This window comes from Dermacentor variabilis, chromosome 10, assembly GCF_050947875.1.
Source record: "Dermacentor variabilis isolate Ectoservices chromosome 10, ASM5094787v1, whole genome shotgun sequence".
In the NCBI taxonomy this organism is placed as follows: domain Eukaryota; kingdom Metazoa; phylum Arthropoda; class Arachnida; order Ixodida; family Ixodidae; genus Dermacentor; species Dermacentor variabilis.
Genome location: NC_134577.1, coordinates 115171880 through 115193578, shown reverse-complemented (window position 1 = coordinate 115193578; position 21699 = coordinate 115171880). Strand labels below are relative to the sequence as shown.

The following is a 21699-nucleotide window of genomic DNA, read 5'->3' as shown; positions in this document are numbered from 1 at the left end:
TGACAAGGCAACAAGAGTTCAGGATCCCCAGTCGGCCCGTAGAGTCTGTGAAAGAGTGCGTTTACATAAGTAAACTACTCACAGGGGACCCTGATGATGAGAAGGAAAATTGCAGTTGAATAAAAATGGGCTGCAGTACATACGGTAGACATTGCCAGACCCTGACTGGAAACTTACCACTGTCATTGAAAAGAAAGGTGTACGATCAAGGCATTCTACCGGTGCTATCATATGGGGCAGAAAACTGGAGGTTGACAGAGAAGCTCGAGAACAAGGACCGCGCGAAGAGCGATAGAAATAAGAATGTTGTGCTTAACGTTTACAGGCAGAAAAAGAGCGGCGTGGGTCAGAGGGCAAACGAGTATAGCCGATAATCTAAATGACATTAAGAAAAAGAAATTTAGCTCGGCAGGCCATGCAATGTGTAGGATTGATAACCACTGGACCATTAGAGGTACAGAATAGGTGCAAGAGGAGGGAAGTGGAATCGAGGATGGCAGAAAACTAGGTGGGGTGATGAAATTGGGAAATTCGCAGGCGCAAGTTGGATACCGTTAGCGCAGGACAGGGGTAATTAGAGATCGTAGGGAGAGGCCTTCGTCCTGCAGTCGACAAAAATACGTTGATGATGATGACAGAGCGTCTCCTCCTCTAGCCTGGCTCTTGCTGCGGACGGGTGCACGCGCGGCCCACGTGCCGTATGTTGGAGGTAATTCGCGACGGGCGCGAAGTTTAGGGGCGACTCAAGATGGCTGCTGACTTCATGCGCATTCTGCTCCGGGCGCCTCACGCTGACGGTCACGTAATCTCACGTTTCCGAGATGCGGTGAAGCGAGAAGCCGGAAGAAGTGTTCGCTACCCGCTGCCAGCGCTCCCCACGGCTCCAGCGTTGTGACAGCTGAAGTTCGCAATCTTCGAGTGAGATCTGCTCATATTTGCCAGTGCGCTCGTGACACCATTCCAGTCAATGTCATTAGTCAGTGAATGTTTACCCCAATCTACACGGATGAAAAAATAAAAGAAACTACGAACCTTCCATCGTGTAGTTGTCTAACACCTCGCTGTCAATGCTGCGACTACTTTTTCTTTTAATTGCAACCATCCTCGTCCAGTCTGGTGCAGTGGATGCCGAGAAAAACGATTTCTCAATCCCTATTTAAATAGGAGGCTGAAGCTTGCCCGCAAGGTTTTAACAAATAAGGAAATGATGATGATGATGAGACCAACTCTACACCCTGGCCAACGCGATCGGTTCGCAGGGCGACCACGCGCAGTCCTGCCAGCGTCTGCACCAGTACACGTCGTGCGTGGGCAAGGCACTGAACCGCACCCGCTGCCACCGGCTGGCTGACCTGGCGATGCGCGAGCGTCAGAGGATGCGCTCCAACGTGAACGACTACAACTGGAGCTGCTCCACCAGCAGCAGCCGCCAAGAGTACGCGGGTGGCGCCGCAGGTAACTGCGACGGAAAGGAGCTCATCAACCACCACATGAGGTGCGGATCCACGTTCCAGAACTTCGTCGGATCCATCAACGTGTACAAGGAGCAGGTAAGACGTTCTCGAAGGTACGGGAGGGTCGTCTGGTAGTGTTCCGTCGACCAGAACTCCGGGGGCTTGAGAGCGGAGACTTCGGGATCGCGGGGTAGTGGCGCTGACGGCAGTACTTGATCCGGAGAATCCGAGGCATTGGCTGACTCGATAGAAGGCGGACTGCGAAGACAGCGGGGCTCCAGCTCCTTACGGCGGTAGGCCCAGCGAAGCGGCTGAGGCACCCGGAGCTGAGAGCGATGACGCGAAGTCCGGAGTCCCCAATTTGTGGGCGAAGAAAAATCAGACACACGCCATGGTTCCTGGTGTCCCCAAATTAGATTTTAACCGAGCCCGCTCAATCAGGCGGAATGCCTGAATCCGCCTATTGCACTGCTCGTGTACCGTCAGCGTGCTGGGCGTGTCGTCGTCGTCTTTTGTGACCAGACCATTGTGGCAAGTAGTGCGCTAGAGTATTATTGCTTTACCGCCGCTCAGAACAAGCGAAGAAACATTTTCGGCCAGAATTGATCTATCGTGACTAACTATTCGACTAGCCGAAACGCGTCATCTATAGGCCGGGTGCTGCAGCCGGGCCCCTCTATCGCGCTCCCCTCTGGACACCCTGCGCCTTCTGGCGGCACCGCCATGAAGTCCGTGCATTCCCAGTGGTACACGCGCAGTGACCCAAGTTGGCGTCAAAGCGGTTCACTGAAGAGCAGCACATACCCTGAGACAGGGCCAGTGGCACATACCTACATGAACTGCCCACATATTAGACCGCACTACCTTCGGTATTGGCGCAGATATTCAGTGGGATAGGTAGACAGCCGGACAGAAACCTGGTCTTACATGTTTGAATTCACTTGTCCAGCGTAAGAAACAACACGGACAACGGCTTTTTGCCATGGACAAGTCACTGCAAAGTTGAATCAAGACCAACTAGCCCGGCGGTTTGTTCTCGTCTTACATTGCAAAGATTGCGATTCGCATTAATATAGAAGAGCTGGGGGCGCTAAACTTCGAACTGTTATACTTATCATTCTTGGCAAACGTCACCCAATTTGCGGTATGTATGTACGAACGTACGTACGTACGTACGTACGCACGTAGGTATGTATGTATGTATGTATGTACGAACGTACGTACGTACGTACGCACGTATGTATGTATGTACGCACGTATGTATGCATGTACGCACGTATGTATGCATGTACGCACGTATGTATGCATGTACGCACGTATGTATGCATGTACGCACGTATGTATGCATGTACGCACGTATGTATGCATGTACGCACGTATGTATGCATGTACGCACGTATGTATGCATGTACGCACGTATGTATGCATGTACGCACGTACGCACGTATGTATGTACGCACGTATGTATGTACGCACGTATGTATGTACGCACGTATGTATGTACGCACGTATGTATGTATGCATGTACGCATGCATGTATGCATGCATGTATGCATGCATGTATGCATGCATGTATGCATGTATGTATGTATGTATGTATGTATGTATGTATGTATGCATGCATGCATGCATGCATGTATGCATGCATGTATGTATGCATGCATGCATGTATGTATGTATGCATGCATGCATGTATGTATGCATGCATGTATGTATGTATGTATGTATGTATGTATGCACGCATGTATGTATGTATGCACGCATGTATGTATGTATGCACGCATGTATGTATGTATGCACGCATGTATGTATGCACGCATGTATGTATGCACGCATGTATGTATGCACGCATGTATGTACGCACGCATGTATGTACGCACGCATGTATGTACGCACGCATGTATGTACGCACGCATGTATGTACGCACGCATGTATGTACGCACGCATGTATGTATGTATGCACGCATGTATGTATGTATGCACGCATGTATTGTTACGCGCGAAGGAGACCCTTTATAACCCTTACGGATGAAGGGGACCGTTTACTTTAGGTCACGAAGGTGAGCGCAAGAGCGGTCAGCTGGTTTATCAACTGAGCGTCGTTCTCTTCTTTCTTCTTCCACTCGGGACCGCAAGCACGTTCACTGGTCTTCGTTTTCTTCATGCGTAACATTCCTCTCGTCGCAGACGAAGCCCGCCGGGCGAGTCAAACCATGTGTCTTGACGCGAACAATTTCAAGCGGGCGACATGGACCACTTGTGTCTTGGCAGCTCTTCTACCACTCGCCGTGAGGCGAGCTATGTTATACGTGACTTCCGTGAATCTGCTAATAATCACAAACGGTCCATCGTAGGTTACCAAAAGCTTTTGGCATAACCCGCGCTTCCGTACTGGAGTCCACAGCCAGACTAAATCACCAGGGCGATAGGTTACCGGACGGTGGCGAATGTCGTAGCGTACTTTTGATCTGTCCTGCGATGCCAAAGTGCGCAAACGAGCAATACGACGAGCTTCTTCGGCGAGGCAGAGAGTCTCGGCGACAGTGGGATTTTCGTGACTGCAGAAGGGGAAAACAGTGTCGATTGTGTACCGGGGTGGCCGTGCGTACAGCAGGAAGAAAGGGCTATAGCCGGTGGGCTCGTGCTTGGCGGTGTTGAATGCGTACGTGATAAAAGGCAGTACGTCATCCCAGTTCTTGTGGTCGGATGAAACGTACATAGATAGCATGTTTACAATTGTTCGGTTAGTACGCTCCGTAAGCCCATTCGTCTGTGGATGGTATGGTGTCGAGTGACGGAAGTGGGAATCACACAAACGAAGCAGCTCCTCTACGACGTCCGCTGTGAATTGTCGTCCACGGTCGCTGATGATCACGCGGGGCGGACCATGTCGCAGGATCACATATTGCAGCAGGAATGTTGAAACGTCAGTGGCAGTTGCGGAGGGCACGGCCGCCGTCTCGCAATAGCTTGTGAGGTAGTCGACGCAAACAACTATCCAACGGTTTCCCTTGGCTTATTTTGGAAATGCGCTTACGAAGTCAATGCCCACTTGTTGGAAAGGCGTGCTTGGAGGCGGGATCGGCTGCAGAAGACCTGCCGGAGCAGTAGATGGCCGTTTGTGGCGCTGACACTGCATGCAGCTGGCCACATACGTCTCAACAGATTGTCGCATTCCAGGCCAATAAAAGCGTTCCTGAATCCGGTAAAGCGTCCTCGCCGAACCCAGATGGCCAGACGTAGGGTCGTCGTGCATAGCACTCAGAATCGCTGTGCGAAGGCTCTCCGGCACCACTAGGAGAAAACGTGCGCCAGTGCTGGAAAAGTTCTTCTTAAAGAGGAGTCCATCACGTACACAGAAATGGTTTGCTGTCGTCGAGGCGGTCGTAGCGGTGAAGAGCGGTGTTAATTTATCGTCTTTTCGCTGTTCGATTTTGAAGCAGTCGAAGTCTGGAAAACGCGGCGACACAGAAGCCACGAGGTGATCGAAGTCGTCGGCGTCACAGTCCGTAGTACTAAGTGGCATACGCGAGAGACAGTCCGCATCAGCGTGTCGTCGACCACTCTTATAAGAGACGGTGAAGCTGTATTCTTGCAGTCGGAGCGCCCAGCACGCAAGGCGGTCACAAGGGTCACGAAGATTCACAAGCCAACACAACGAGTGGTGGTCGGTGACCACTGTAAAGGGGCGTCCATACAGGTAAGAACGAAACCGCTGAACCGCAGATATTACCGCGAGGCATTCTTGTTCCGTCACAGTAATTCTGCTCGGGCCTACTTAATGAGCGGCTTGCATATGCGATCACGTGTTCGCGGTCACCGTAGCGTTGAACTAGGACGTGTTGTGGTCGCACCGCTGGCGCGAGTTGTTGGGAACTCGGCGCTGACGCCCGTTGTTGCACCTGGGTCGCAAGCCCCAAGGGTAGCGTTGGCCTGGCGGCCTGGGGTACAACTGGAAGCATCCGAAGGTCCCGGCAAAGCATGAGTCGACTGGTAACAACAAAACAACTTGTTTATTCTAACATCGCAAAGAGTTGGCGGTCAGGTTGACCGAAGTACAGAGACGGGAGTGCACTTTACTCAACAGAAGAAATCGGAGCCCTCCTTTGGCGTCCGGGGGCAGCTGCTTTTATACTCTCGCAGTTGAGGGCAAGAAGGAACCCCTCCATAGACGAGCACGTGACGGTGCCGCTCGGGCACAAAGGGATAAGGTGGCGCAGCGTCGTGTCGGCGCCACTCGGACCCCCCTTGCTTCACAGTTGTTGGGAGCTCCTCTCCCCGGCTGCCGCGCTTCGACAAGCGTGGGCACAATGGGAAGAGAAGGAGGAGCAGCCGTCGTGTCGGCGCCGCTCGGACCCCCTTGCTTCACAGTTGTTGGGAGCTCCTCTCCCCGGCTGCCGCGCTTCGACAAGCGTGGGCACAATAGGAAGAGAAGGAGGAGCAGCCGTCGTGTCGGCGCCGCTCGGACCCCCTTGCTTCACAGTTGTTGGGAGCTCCTCTCCCCGGCTGCCGCGCTTCGACAAGCGTGGGCACCAATATGCACATACACTCACACACGCACATGAAGACACGTGGCATCGGAACATGCCTGGACGCGCTTGGCAGGGAGGCGTAGCGGCGGCGCCGAACGGGCCAAAATGTCTGCCGCTTTGAACGAAGCCCTGGCGTCTGTTGTATCCTCGCCGGCTTTACCGCGCGTCGTAGGCGAAACGTAACAGACCGCCCCGCCGGGGGAAGGAGATCCCGATGGACAGGGGACTGCATCCGCTGTCCGGAGGGATGTCGCTCGATGATGCTCATAACCGAAGTCGGGCGTCCCTCGACGTTTCTTGAGCGCAGCGCACAGAGAAGGCCTCGTTCTCTCGTTCAGGTTCGCACGGGACACTGCAAAGTGACTTCGGGAGAGTTCACATTTTTGTTCTCGTTCCCGGCAAGCGTTAGAACTACGCTGAAACTCAACCGCTCAGTCAGCAAGCACGGCACAACCCTCACTAAGCCCTGCCAGGCTCTTTCCCCTTTTATACCACTGCCTAGTTCCTTACAATAGTCTAGCAGCACTCAGAACGCGTCCACAAATTGGAAAATTGCACTAGAAAGCATGTCATCACTTTGAAACACTAAACAAAAGCAATATGTTAAAAATCCTGCCTCAGGAAGAAAAACATCAGTAACAAACAATTTTGAGGCTGATTCCTACGTTAGGGGCTTCGACTCAAGCCATCCGCGTTACCGTTGAGACTCCCCTTTTTGTAACGCACCTCAAAGGAATATTGTTGCAAAGCGAGGCTCCAGCGCAGGAGGCGGCCATTTTTGGGAGAGATGGTCTGCAGCCATTGGAGAGGGCAGTGATCCGTCTCAATGATAAACCTCGAGCCGGCTAGATAGCATGACAATTTCTGAACGGCCCACACGAGACACGCACACTCTTTCTCGGTGGCGCTATACGCCTGCTCACGACTGGTCAGCTTACGACTAGCATACAGGACGGGGTGTTCTACTTCTCCATTTTCCCGTTGGCACAGTACAACGCCCATGCCTCGCTCACTAGCATCGCACTGAACTACGAACCCTTTTGTGTAGTCTGGCGATCGTAGCACAGGCTGGCTTGTTAGGGCGCTCTTTAGGGCGCTAAAAGCTCTTTCCTTTGCCTCGTCCCAGACGACTGTTTGCGGCTCTGTCTTTCTTAGAGCATCCGTCAGGGGAGCCGCGATATCAGAGTACCTGGGGATGTACCTCTGATAGTAGCCGGCGACACCTAAGAACGACCGAATATCGGTCTTCGTGCGCGGTTGCGGGAAGTCTCGCACAGCGGCCACCTTTATTTCAGAGGGGCGGCGACGACCCTGACCAATCACGTGACCGAGGTAGACAACCTCGGCCTGTGCTAACTGGCACTTGGGAGCCTTGACTGTCAAGCCCGCTTCGCGCAGGCGGGTTAGCACTGCCCGCAAGTGTGCCATATGCTCAGACCAGGATGCGGAGAATATCGCTACGTCGTCTAGATACGGTAAAGCGAATTCTTGCTGTCCCCGCAACACTTTATCCATGAGGCTTGAAAAACAGTATGGCGCGTTCTTCAAACCAAAACTCAACACTTTAGGACGGAATGTTCCCATTGGTGAAATGAACGCCGCATACCTACTAGCCTCTTCTGTAAGTGGAACCTGCCAATAACCCCTGACAAGATCTAGGGTGGAAATAAACTGAGCGCTACTAACTTTCTCAAGGCGCTCCTCGATGTTAGGGATCGGATAAATTTGATCCTTAGTGATGGAATTAAGCCTGCGGTAGTCGACGCAAGGACGAGGTTCCTTGCCCGGTACCTCAACTAAAATCAAAGGGGAGGTATAATCACTCTCACCTGCCTCAATAACACCGAGCTGTAGCATTTTCTTTACCTCAGCCTCCATAATATCGCTCTGGCGGGGTGACACCCGATACGCCTTGGGTCGTACTGGCTCTGGGGAGGTAAGTTCTATATCATGAGTAAGTACAGAAGTCCTACCAGGCCTCTCAGAGAACAGACCTTGAAACTCTTGTAAGAGCTGGTGTAGTTCGGTTTTCTGCTCAGGCGACAGCGATGCTTTACTGATTAAGTCACTAATGACTTGACCGGTGTCTTCCCTGTTCGTCACTGAGCCTAGTCCCGGAAGCTCGACCGGAAGCTCTTCAGGAACGTTTACCATCATGCACACCACTGCTTCCCTTTGTCTATAAGGTTTGAGCAGATTACAGTGGTAAACTTGCTGTGCTTTCCGCTTTCCTGGCAGACTCACCACGTAGTTAACGTCCGACAGTTTCTGAACAATTCGTGCTGGGCCCTCCCACTGCACGTCTAGTTTGTTGTTTAGCGATGTGCGCAATATCATCACCTCATCGCCCATCTCAAAACGACGGGCCCTGGCTGTCCGATCATAATAAACCTTGGCCCTCTGCTGGGCCTTTGCCATTGCTTCACCTGACAACTCCTGTGCCCTTCTTAAGCGTTCGAGGAGCTTAAGCACGTACTCCACCACGACTGGGTCGTCGCCCCTGCCTTCCCACGATTCTCGAAGCATGCGAAGCGGAGACCGAAGCGAGCGACCGTACACCAGCTCAGCTGGCGAAAACCCCGTAGCCGCATGCGGCGCGGTCCGTAATGCAAACATCACCCCAGGCAGACACAGCTCCCAGTCAGTTTGATGTTCAAAACACAATGCTCTCAACACGCGCTTCATGACGGAGTGGAGCCTCTCAACGGAACTCGACTGTGGGCGGCACACCGAGCTGTGCAACAGCCCCACCCCACACCTTTCGAGAAAAGTTGTCGTCAAAGCGCCAGTAAACACTGTGCCCCGATCTGATTGGACTTCCGCAGGAAAACCAACTCGCGCAAATATGGACAGTAGTGCATTGACTATCTCAACTGAGCTGAGTTCTTTAAGCGGCACTGCTTCAGGGAACTTTGTCGCTGGGCAGATCACAGTCAAAAGGTGTCTGTACCCCGTGGCTGTTACCGGCAGAGGTCCCACTGTATCAATAACGAGCCGTCTAAAAGGCTCCGTAATGATAGGTACCAATTTCAACGGCGCCCTCGATTTGTCCCCTGGTTTGCCCACCCGCTGACAGGTGTCACATGTCCTCACGAAGTGGTCTGCGTCCCGAAAACACCCTGGCCAATAGTACTCTTGCAAGAGACGGTCCTTAGTTTTCTTAACTCCTAGGTGTCCGGACCACGAACCCCCGTGCGACAAGCGCAACAGATCCTGACGATAGCATTGAGGCACGATCAGCTGATCGAACTCCACTCCTCTGCGGTCTAGATACTTCCGGTACAGGACTCCACCTCTTTCCACAAAACGCGCATTTTTCCTGGCGATACCTTCCTTGACAATGCAGCGTATGTTTTCTAGGCTGCCATCCTTCTTTTGCTCGGCTATCAAAGCCGACCGGCTGACTTTTAGCAACCTATTAAGTCCATCTGACGTAGGCGCGATGAGCAAATCTGCAGATAGCTCTTCTAACTTTCCCTTATCGGGAATTTCCTCTCCAGTATCTGGTGCCTTTAACGTTACAGACTCAAGTTTATTCAGTTCGGGCGTGCTCTGAATATCGGCTTGCTGCGCCTCTGACCCTTTTTCATTGTTTGATAACGTCGGCCCCGCAACTACCGCCTTTGCAGCGAGCTCCCGAACCTTCGATCTGGTTAAGGCCTGAACGCTAGCCTCACCAAACAAAAGCCCCTTCTCGCGCAGGAGGTGATGGGACCTGTTCGAAAATAGGTACGGGTACTGGGGGGGGCAGCATAGATGACACTGCGGCCTCCGTCTCAAGCGCTCCGAAAGGTCCTTCGATAAGCACCTTTGCTACCGGCAGACACACGCTATGAGCTTCCACGGCTTGCTTGATCCATGCGCACTCGCCCGTGAACATATGGGGTTCTACGTAAGAGGGGTGAACTACATCCATGGTAGCTGCGGAATCGCGAAGCACTCGGCACTCTTGCCCGTTCACGAGGAGGTCTCGCATGTAAGGCTCGAGAAGCTTCATGTTCTCGTCAGTGCTGCATATTGACAAAAACACAACTTTTGGTTTTGTTTCCGGACACTGCGCCGAAAAGTGACCCGGCTTCTGGCACGTATAACACACGCGCGCTTGCCTCATCTCGAACCGCTTTCTGCGTTCGGCTTCGGCTGCCGCCGTCTCTTTACGTTTGGTCGGACCGCTTTTACTCGCATTTTCACTACGCGTGTCTCCCTTTAATCTCATGGGCGTGAACCTCGGCCTCTCAAACTTCGAGCCAAATTCACCCTTTTGACCGTCCTTAGCTCCGCGAGCCCGACGCGTCACAAACTCCTCGGCTAGCTCAGCGGCTTTAGCCACCGTACAAACGTCTGGCCTATCCAAGACCCAGTACCGCACGTTCTCAGGTAACCGACTATAAAACTGTTCTAGCCCGAAACACTGCAGAACTTTCTCGTGGTCACCAAACGCTTTCTCTTCTTTGAGCCACTCCTGCATGTTTGACATAAGCCTGTACGCAAACTCTGTGTATGACTCACTTCTGCCTTTCTCATCTTCCCGAAACTTCCGACGGAACGCCTCCGCTGACAGCCTGTACTTTTTTAGCAGACTCGATTTCACTTTGTCGAAATCCTCTGCCTCCTCTCTATCCAAGCGAGCGACTACGTCGGCCGCCTCGCCGGGTAACAAAGTGAGCAAGCGCTGTGGCCACGTTTCCCGAGAGAACCCCTGCTTCTCGCACGTTCGCTCAAAGTTAACCAGGAACAAACCAATGTCCTCTCCAAGCTTAAACGGCCGCATCAGGTCAGTCATTTTGAACAATACGCGTTCTCCTGCACCGTGTGCCTGACTTCCATTACGAGCGCGTTCCATCTCTATCTCTAGACGCTTCATTTCCAAAGCGTGTTGACGGTCACGCTCTTTTTTTCTCTTGTTGCTCTCGCTCTTTCTGTTCTTTACGTTCACGCTCTTCTTTTTCTTTCTGTTCTTTAATTTCGCGCTCCTGTCTTTTTGCCGTCTCCCTTTCCTCAATGGTCTCAAGGCATTCCGACAGCTCGTCATCCTCAGCTTCTAACTCAAGAATAGCCTTTAGCAGTTCTGGTTTTCTGAGTTTGTCCGAGACATCCAGACGCAACTCTCTTGCAAGCTCCAGCAATTTCGGTTTGCGCAACGACTTCAAATCCATGGCTGCTCTGAATGCTGCTTTCTCTACTGCCTAATATTGTCTTGCCGCAAACTAACCCGGCAGCAACGACAACCACAATTACCAGCTCTGTTTCTGACACTAACAAAAGCCTGGCAAAGCTCAGAAGAAGAAAGTCCCGCACTCACCAAACCTCGCAGCCAAGAGTTCAGCGCAGTCGTTCCGCTGCCGGGAACCAGTCATCACACAGGGCTCGTTGCACTGCTCCCGGATCGTCGTTGAGCTGCTCAGCATATAGTCAACTGCATCTCTTCGCTGCTGGCCTCCGTTGTCGCGATCTCACCGCTGGCAGACAGTTGTTGTGGTCGCACCGCTGGCGCGAGTTGTTGGGAACTCGGCGCTGACGCCCGTTGTTGCACCTGGGTCGCAAGCCCCAAGGGTAGCGTTGGCCTGGCGGCCTGGGGTACAACTGGAAGCATCCGAAGGTCCCGGCAAAGCATGAGTCGACTGGTAACAACAAAACAACTTGTTTATTCTAACATCGCAAAGAGTTGGCGGTCAGGTTGACCGAAGTACAGAGACGGGAGTGCACTTTACTCAACAGAAGAAATCGGAGCCCTCCTTTGGCGTCCGGGGGCAGCTGCTTTTATACTCTCGCAGTTGAGGGCAAGAAGGAACCCCTCCATAGACGAGCACGTGACGGTGCCGCTCGGGCACAAAGGGATAAGGTGGCGCAGCGTCGTGTCGGCGCCACTCGGACCCCCCTTGCTTCACAGTTGTTGGGAGCTCCTCTCCCCGGCTGCCGCGCTTCGACAAGCGTGGGCACAATGGGAAGAGAAGGAGGAGCAGCCGTCGTGTCGGCGCCGCTCGGACCCCCTTGCTTCACAGTTGTTGGGAGCTCCTCTCCCCGGCTGCCGCGCTTCGACAAGCGTGGGCACAATGGGAAGAGAAGGAGGAGCAGCCGTCGTGTCGGCGCCGCTCGGACCCCCTTGCTTCACAGTTGTTGGGAGCTCCTCTCCCCGGCTGCCGCGCTTCGACAAGCGTGGGCACCAATATGCACATACACTCACACACGCACATGAAGACACGTGGCATCGGAACATGCCTGGACGCGCTTGGCAGGGAGGCGTAGCGGCGGCTCCGAACGGGCCAAAATGTCTGCTGCTTTGAACGAAGCCCTGGCGTCTGTTGTATCCTCGCCGGCTTTACCGCGCGTCGTAGGCGAAACGTAACAGACGGCACCAATACCTACGCCACTGGCATCCGTATGGAGTTCTGTCGGAGCTGAAGGACTGAAGTGTTGAAGAACCGGTCGTGACATCAGCAGGAACTTCAACTGACGAAAAGAAGAGTCGCACTCTGGAGTCCACTCAAAGGGGGTGTCCTTTCGTAGCAGGCATGTCAGCGGATACGCAACGTCGGCGAATTTAGGAATAAATCGGCGGAAATAGGAACAAAGCCCCAGAAAACTACGGAGCTCCTTGACACAGCGCGGTGCACTGAACGCTTCAACGGCTGCTGTTTTCTGGGGATCAGGGCGGATGCCATCCTTGTCGACGAGGTGCCCAAGCACAAGGGTTTGGCGGTTTCCGAAGTGGCATTTCTTAGAGTTTAAAACTAGACCAGCGTTTCTGATGCAGTTCAGGACAATATCCAGACGCGAGTTGTGTTCGCTGAAGGTGCGGCCAAAGATGACGACGTCGTCGAGGTAGCACATGCAGATGTTCCACTTCAAGCCACGCAATACAGTGTCCATAAATCTCTCGAAAGTTGCCGGAGCGTTGCACAATCCAAATGGCATCACATTAAATTCGAAGAGCCCGTCAGGGGTTACAAAGGCAGTCTTCTTGTCGTCAGGATGCATCGGAATTTGCCAATAGCCGGATCGTAAATCTACTGAGGAAAAGTAAGAGGCGGAATGAAGGCAGTCTATTGCGTCATCAATACGTGGGAGTGGGTACACGTCCTTTTTTTGTTACAGCATTCAAACGGCGATAGTCGACGCAAAATCTCCAAGATCCATCTTTTTTTTTAACAAGAATCACTGGAGCTGCCCACGGACTTGCTGACTCTTGTACGACTCCATTTTTCATCATTTCGTGTACTTGTTCGTTGATAATCTGGCGCTCTGATGGTGAAACACGATATGGCTTTTGTCTAATCGGATTTGCCGAACCCGTGTTGATGGTATGGCGCGTTCGAGACGCAGGGATTGCAGGTATATTGTCCTTCTGCGCAAAGTCAAATACCGAAACGTGCTTCAAAAGCACACCCACTAACGTTCGGCGTTCACTCGTGCTGAGCGATTTATTTACCATCGACAAAAGGACCGTTTCCGAACTGTGGCCGTCAGGTTCTTCCGGCACATCTGTAAGTTCAGCCACTGATAAGGACGCGTGTTCCCTGGCGAAGGCTAATTTCATGCCGTCTGATAGTATAACGGGCTCCTTAGAACAGTTTACGGTCCATAAGCCAGTGCGTCCGCCTTTGATTGACACCACACAATGTGGCACCACTACATTCTTCTTCATACGTTTAAAGTGCATCGGTTCTACGGTAGCTTCGAAGCAGTCGGAATCGGCGCCGCAACAGACAACGGGAACGCAAACGGTAGATGATGCAGGTATGACCGTATCACCAGAAACACACAGTGTAGTTTCGCGATCTACATGGTTCTCCAGAAGTCCTGATGGAATCCTACCACTTAAGAATACTTTTCCTGTGCGGCAGTCGACAGTAGCACCACACTCCCGCAAGAAGTCCATGCCGAGAATAACATCATGGGTCGACCGAGGAATAATTACAAACTCTGTCGTAATAACATGGCCTCCCAAAAATACGTCCGCACTGCACACACCAATAGGTCGCAACGGCTCACCACTCACTCCACAGAACTTTGAATCTTCGTCCCATTTAAACAAAACCTTTCGCCCTAACACGTGTTTAAAAGAGACACTCATGACCGAAATTGTTGCGCCTGTGTCCACCAGAGCCATCACAGGGACATTATCTACAAGCACGCACACTTTGTTTTTCAGGATCAACACAGGAGGTATTTCTGTCAGTAGCACGTCTCCAGCGACCTCACCTCCATCGGCCGCGCTAGCTAGTTTTCCGGTGACGAAGGGGACGCGGTGCGACGCAGCGGTGATGGAGAACGGGGAGCACGACGTTGCGGTGGGGGTGTCAAACTTCTGTCAGATGCTGGGGAGCGATTCCGGGAGCTGCTCGGCCAATACTCGTCGCCAGACGATACGTGTGCTGGCCACGGGGCACCGTGTGGCCGTTCGGAGGGCCGAGAAAACTGACGGCTGGCCATACCACGTGGTCATACGCTGGTTGCAAAACCGCGATATATGACCCGGGACACCACAGGAATAACACACCGGGAGAGATCTAAACCTTGGTCGTTCGTCGATGAAGCGGATATTATCATTTTCCCGCGTGTAGTGGGTTGGTTCGTGGCGTGTGTCACGACGATACATCGGGCGTCGAGAAGGCGTGCGCTGAGTGCGTTGGTCATAGCGCGGAGTCGGCGGGCGTGTTGTCATCCTCGACTGTGGGGCTGCGCTGTACTCCACGGCCGCTGCGGTAACCATCGGTTGCCAAGGGGCCGAATGTGGCGCCGTAATAGCATCACGTGACGTGTACACGCCATGGTGGTCAACAGTGGAATGCAACAACCCTTCGCGGCGGGAAAGTTCCTCGCGGACAATCTGTCGGATGGTCGAAGGAAGGTCGAGGCAAGGACTCGTGTCCACACTGGCAACCGTCGTAACGTTTGCCAACCGACCAAACTTTGGCGCAATCCGACGCATCTTGACCGTTTCAAAAGTTCTGCAGTGCCGAATGACGTCGGACACAGAACTGAGGCTCTCCTTTCCAATTAGAAAATTGTACACATCCTCAGCCACTCCTTTCAGCAAATGCCCAACTTTATCTTCTTCCAACATGCGAGCACTGACCACCTTGCACAGCTTTAACACTTCTTCGATGTATGTTGTGCATGTCTCACCTGGTAGCTGCGCCCGTTGCGACAGTGTCTGCTCCGCACGCTTCTTTTTGGCGACTGAGTCCCCAAAACACGCCTTTAACTCGTCAACAAAATGTTCCCACGTCGTAAGCGCGTCCTCGTGGTTCTCATACCACACGAGGGCGGTATCGGTCAGGGAGAACACCACGTTGGTGAGCTGAGCGGTTGCATTCCACCCGTTGGATTTGCTCACTCGTTTGTAGTGGACGAGCCACTCGTGGGCATCTTCCCCCGCTTTGCCTCCGTAGGTGAGTGGAACTCGGTAGTATGGCAGCGGACTGCTAGGCGCTGCCCTCGGAGTGGCTCCTTCTTCTGGCATGTCGAAGATGGTCACGGCTGATGGCGGGAGGCCGGCAAGTCGACGGCTTCGACGAAGCTGCGGCAGTGATGGTTCCGTTGTTGTGAGCGATACCCCGCACCTCCACCACTTTGTTACGCGCGAAGGAGACCGTTTATAACCCTTACGGATGAAGGGGACCGTTTACTTTAGGTCGCGAAGGTGAGCGCAAGAGCGGTCAGCTGGTTTATCAACTGAGTGTCGTTCTCTTCTTTCTTCTTCCACTCGGGACCGCAAGCACGTTCACGGTTCTCCGTTTTCTTCATGCGTAACAGTATGTATGCACGCATGTATGTATGTATGTACGTATGTATGTATGCACGCATGTATGCACGCACGTATTCACGCACGTATTCACGCACGTATTCACGCACGTATGTATGTATGCATGCATGTATGTATGCATGTATGCATGTATGCATGTATGTATGCATGTATGTATGCATGTATGCATGTATGCATGTATGTATGCATGCATGCATGTATGTATGCATGCATGCATGCATGCATGCATACATACCATACCATACATACATGCATACCATACCATACATACCATACATACATGCATGTACGTATGTATGTATGTATGTATGTACGTATGTATGTATGTATGTATGTATGTATGTATGTATGTATGTATGTATGTATGTATGTATGTATGTATGTATGTATGTATGTATGTATGTATGTATGTATGTATGTATGTATGTATGTATGTATGTATGTATGTATGTATGTATGTATGTATGTATGTATGTATGTATGTATGTATGTATGTATGTATGTATGTATGTATGTATGTATGTATGTATGTATGTATGTATGTATGTATGTATGTATGTATGTATGTATGTATGTATGTATGTATGTATGTATGTATGTATGTATGTATGTATGCGTGCATGCATACATGCAAATGCCAGTGCCTAACATCTTTCACGCAACTCTTCAACGAAAGAAATATTTTAAAATTGATCCGGTGCCGGGTGGAGTTGAAACTGCGTCACACGGTTTCCTGAAAGGCAACCGCTCGAAGCTTTAGCTCTGCGCTACAAATGCCCGCGGGGAGGAGGGGATTAATTTCTATTTTTTAGCACATACCGTCGTGCCACGCCTCTCGGAGGTCACACGTGGATTTGGCGGTGGCACCGCTAGGCGGTGCAGTATGTCCAGAGGGAAGCGCGAGTGAGGAGCCCGGCTGCAGTGTGCGCCTAATAAATGACGCGCTTCCGCGGTGGCAATAACGGTGTGTGTCCTAATTGCTTCAGTGTTAATCGCATGAACATCGACAGTCATCGCGAGACGTATTCTGCCGGAATGTTTAATGCTGACCATTCGTTGTCTCATTCTTGGCACACTGCTGTAGGTAGGTTGCTGCATCAAATCACCTCGCTTTAATAAAAAGAAAATTGTGTGTGACCGATGGCGGAATCCAACATTTGTGATCGAGCAAATTGGCCTGGTGCTCTGGCCATTAGGCCACGTTCACGGCACACTTATCTCCTTGCAAGGCCAGCCACCTGTTTAAAACGCTCGTCGCTGTGTGCCCCACGCGACTTCTGTTCCCGTGACAGTGCGCGCTACGAGGCACCGCGTTAGACCGCACTGTCTCCGGGACCAGCCTACTTTCGTCAGTACTTCCCTCGTAGCGAGCTACGTAGGAATAGTGCGACATAATCGTGTGTTTTAGCTGAGCGTTTTTACAGTCCGCTCCGCTCCGAGTTGCCCTGCTCAGCCACAGCGGAGTGGCGGGCTATTTTCACGTTTTAGTTATGCATTTAGCGTAGCGGAGCGGACGGACGAATGGATGGATGTTCTGAGCGTCCCCTTTGGAAATGGGCGGTGGGTTGCGCCACCAAGCTTTTGCTATTATACTGCGTAATGTTCTACCTAGGTTAAACAATAAAAAAAGAAAAAACACTATGAACTACCGCACCCAAATTTTCTGATCCCCCAGTGCGAACTGTGCTTTTGTACGTCTCCGTCTTTTGTCGTTTCCCGACTTCCACCAATCCTCCAATCGCCTCTTACAAATGCCTATTGCGCACATATTTACTTTACCACTGCTCCCGTTGAACCTAAGGGCTTCAAGGAGGCCAGTGGTGCCTAAATCGACCGCTGGGTAGTCTTCACATACTAATAAAACATGCTCCATAGTTTCCCTAGCTTTACCACAGCAAGCACATGCTTCTTCTTCCTTCTTATACCTCGCTTTATAGGTGCATGTTCTAAGGCATTCCGATCTGGCTTCGAAAAGTAATGAGCTTCCCTTTGAGTTATCATAAATTTTTTCTTTCCTGATTTCTTTTTCTCCACTTAAGTAGTTACTCATGGCAGGTTTCTTTTCCATTGCCGCCACTGCCCATGTAATTATTTCAGCTTCTCTGATTTCCGCTTGACCTTCTTTGTTGCTGTGTTGCCCACCCTACAGGCCGCATACTTGCTGGTAAGCTTCCTAGTTCTTTCCCTCCACTGTGAATCAATGTTTTTTCTGTGCAGATACCTGAAAACTATCCCAGCCCATTTACTTTCTCCCATATCCCTCAGCCGTTCTTCATACTCAATTTTACTCCGAGCTTCCTTCACTTCAAAACTAGTCCAGCCCATATCACCCTGCACAGCTTCATTTGTTGTCTTCCCGTAAACGCCCAATGCGAGGCGACCCACTGACCTTTGGTTCCCGTCGAGTCCTGATTGTACCCCTGATTTAAAGCAAACAACCGCATTTCCAAAAGTAAGTAACTGGCTGAATTTATGGCTGAATTTCTCTTCCCGTACACTGTTTTTTTTTTCCTGTGTTTCCATATATCTATAGGCTTCGTTTATCCATATAAGAAGGTATTTATCTTCTGTTACCCGAGGTATTTCCTGGCCCAGTATCTCCACTGTCTGTTCACTGTTTTCATTGAATACCATAACACCCTATTTTCTAACACTAAATTTCAAACCTAAATTGTTGCCTTCCTGTCCACAGATATTAGCCAGACGTTGCAAATCACTTTGCTTGTTAGCTAGCAACGCAGTGTCGTCCGCATAAAATAAACATGGGAGCTGCTGTTCTACTACTGTACCCGCCTGTTTGTATGAGAGATTAAACCCGATATTACTTCCTTCTAGTGCGCTCTCCATTCTCACCATGTACATCATAAACAGCAGCGGGGATAAAGGGCACCCCTGCCTCAGTCCCTTGTTGATATGAACTTTCTCCTCGCTTTTCATTCCTTACCATTCAACGCAAACGGTATTTTCTAGGTAAATCTCTCAAAAGCTGTAGACAATCGTCACCTAAGCCTTCCCCTTCCAGAATATCCCACCTTTCGCGGACCTTTCGTGGTTGGAGCGCCCTCTGGCCAAATTCAAAATAATGAAACAAAATAACACCCGTTCTTTACTTTTATAAAGTAAAACGAATACATATAACTTATTTGTCCATGAAGTATCTAGACGTGCGCTTGTAATGCGTTACCTGCCCATTTTATCCGGTGGAAAATAAAGTGCCGTCTTGGGGAGTGCCACGTGATAGCTGGCGAGCTTGCTTTCTGCACCCAATCCAATCCTTTATGACGTCAATGCTAGCCAACGCACTGCACAGCACGCTTCGCTCAGGCAGCTTGTAAGCGGACGGTATTTGTCGCTCCGCTAGCCTGCTTGCGGCTAAGCGGAGGGCGCATGCGCATTCGCGCTTTCGCTCCGCTCAGCTACTGGGCGGAGCGTAAAAAACGCCAAACTAAAGCACTCTAGTACCGACTTCATGATCGTCTAAGTTAACACATTTTAACACCTCTTCGCCTGAGTGCACATGTAACAATAATTTTAGATACACCACACGACATAGCCGAATACACGTACGATAGCATAACATATAGTCGCTTTTGACCTCACAATCTGTGCTTATCTGGTTTAGGCTCGTCCCCGACCCATGCCGAAAGCAACAGTTGCTCTGTAAGCTCACATCGAACGGCCGGTGAAGAAATTGTGCCGTTGCCACCGTACGATCGTCTTCAACGTGGTCGTCATCGCGCTGCTGGGCGCACGCGCTCATATCCCACACACACAACTTTATCAATCCGCACAAACACGTTGTTCCACCTGGCATCGCTTTGCGGTGCCCAAACAATGCTAGATAGCCAGGTGCCTGCAAAATGCTTCGCATGACGTCATTCACACAGTGCGTGGGAATAATTTTTCTGTGACATGGAACTTCCGAACTCAGGGTGCTAACTTAGGCAAATTTGTTATGCGTATTAAACTTGTTTCAGCACTGAGAGATGTGAAGAAGTGTCACAAGACGCATTTCGATCACGTCGTGTCCGTGTATGTCAGCACTTAAACACGGTCATCTGTGAATTTATTTCATAGTCAGTGAACAACGCAAAACACAGTTCATTCAGCACATGCCCACAGACCAATGAAGAAACCCGTTTGCTTGCGTGATAAAGACGGAGACGACGAGCCCACATACACTTACTCAGATATTGCTATGGTTTCTGCTTCTGTAACTTAACGTGTCGGCTGAAAAGAGATAACAATCGAAGAAATATCACGTTTTTCGAAGTATATGAATTCCCACAACTCTTGCAGTGTAAGGCAAGTAAACGACCAGCTGACGTTTGATATTTATGGTTGTTATACTTGCGCTATCCGTCATTCAGACAGTTTCCTGTTTGCCTGTTCCCAGACTCCCGTTTCTAATAGCTTTTTTAATCTCTTTTGTCTACACTCGTTATGGGTTACGCAAAAGTAATAAAAACGTCAGTTACTACGCTCGACTTCGAGGGACAGCGAAGGGAAGCTTCAGTTCGGTTTAGAATGGTGCCGTTTATTCCTCCAAGGACTACTTGCACATACACATAGAGTATCCATACGAATAATCAAATGCGCATTTTCCGTGCCGGCAGGTGGGTAACATTGCTGACTCCCGAGACGGCCACGGATAAAAATAGGTTGCGTCCAAATAAAAATAATAACAAAGGTTACTATTGGTACGTCCAGTGCGCAACGCACCAGCGATGGATCCCTCAGTGTAACGGAAGCCAATCTCGAAGGCCATGGTTTTGCGTGCTACAAGAGCATGAAACAGGTCATGGCCTTCTTGTCTCACATCAGGATATTGGTGGTCGAACACGGCAGATTTAGCCTAATATCATAAGTGGGTTCCTACAGAAGCGCTGCATTAAAAAAAAAAGCGAATAGCTTTCTTGGGCTCTTTCGTTCATTTTCGCGATCGGTGCTCGGTGGGTGGTGGTTGGTTGTCGGTGGCGGTACTATGACTGCCGACAAAAAGGCGCCGATGCAAAAAGCGCATGGTGTCGCACAATCGAGTTACTCAAGGTCAACAGCAAATACATCAGTATAAAAAATAGCTTCGATGCGAACGCAGCTTTTACAAACTTAATTGTGAGCTATAGATGTGGCGTTTTTAACGGTATGGGATAAAATGTTTAGTGAAATTTCAGTAACCGTTGAGGGTTGAAGCGGAAGCTTTGAAAATAGGCAACAGGCGCCAATACAAAGCTAGTACTCGGACCACTTGTAGGTATGCTTTCGTACATCACCTGTTAAGCGTAACAGAGTTGTGCGTGTTAGCGAATAGCCGTACTTGCTGGAACGCGCTGTCGTGCGAGAGCTTCGGGTGACGCGGATGCTCAGGTGATGTGAGGGAGCGCTCGCTCCTCCTCTCCTGCCGCTCTGTTTAGCGTCGTGGCGGCTGCAGGCGGAGGCTTCGGCAGTATACTACAGATGCATCAAGACGGCAAGTTGAGCCAGTCGGTTAGGATTGATTGCAAGGTTCGTAACAGCGCTGTTACGAACCTTACACTGAGTTACTACAGATGTGCTGGTTAAAGGCTGAATTCCCTATTGAATTACGCAATGAGACAAGCGCTACACTTGCAGAACCCAAGTCGCACGTAACTTACAAAAGACGTAACAAACCTAACCAAACGTTGTATATAGCCGAGAGCAAAAAAAAAAGAAAAATCGTCCTCAAAGGCTATAGGCCTGCGTGAAAAGGAAAGACAAAAAGAAGGATGCTCTCGCGCTATGGTCTACGCGAAATCCCGCTTCGAGAGCGGTCAAAAACACGTCGGTAACGGCGCAGCTGAATTATTTTCAATTGGTAAGTGCTGTTTACCGCGAACTCGCATGCAAGCCACCGAAAGGCCTTTAACATCCCGTTTGTGATCACTAATCAGAACAGTGATAGAAACGCAGCGAGTAATGGTG

At 50.9% G+C, this 21699-nt stretch overlaps 2 protein-coding genes across 2 annotated transcripts in view; one reads left to right on the top strand and one right to left on the bottom strand.

Moving 5' to 3' along the window:
* LOC142560885 (lysosomal proton-coupled steroid conjugate and bile acid symporter SLC46A3-like) overlaps positions 1-21699 on the bottom strand; it is a 124482-nt gene that overhangs the window by 48513 nt on the left and 54270 nt on the right. The gene's annotated exons all lie outside the window — the stretch shown is intronic.
* LOC142559839 (uncharacterized) overlaps positions 1-21699 on the top strand; it is a 36932-nt gene that overhangs the window by 614 nt on the left and 14619 nt on the right. Inside the window, exon 2 of the mRNA XM_075671514.1 lies at positions 1260-1550. Within this exon, the coding sequence (XP_075527629.1) occupies positions 1260-1550 (291 nt within the window). The remainder of the gene's footprint in view (positions 1-1259; positions 1551-21699) is intronic.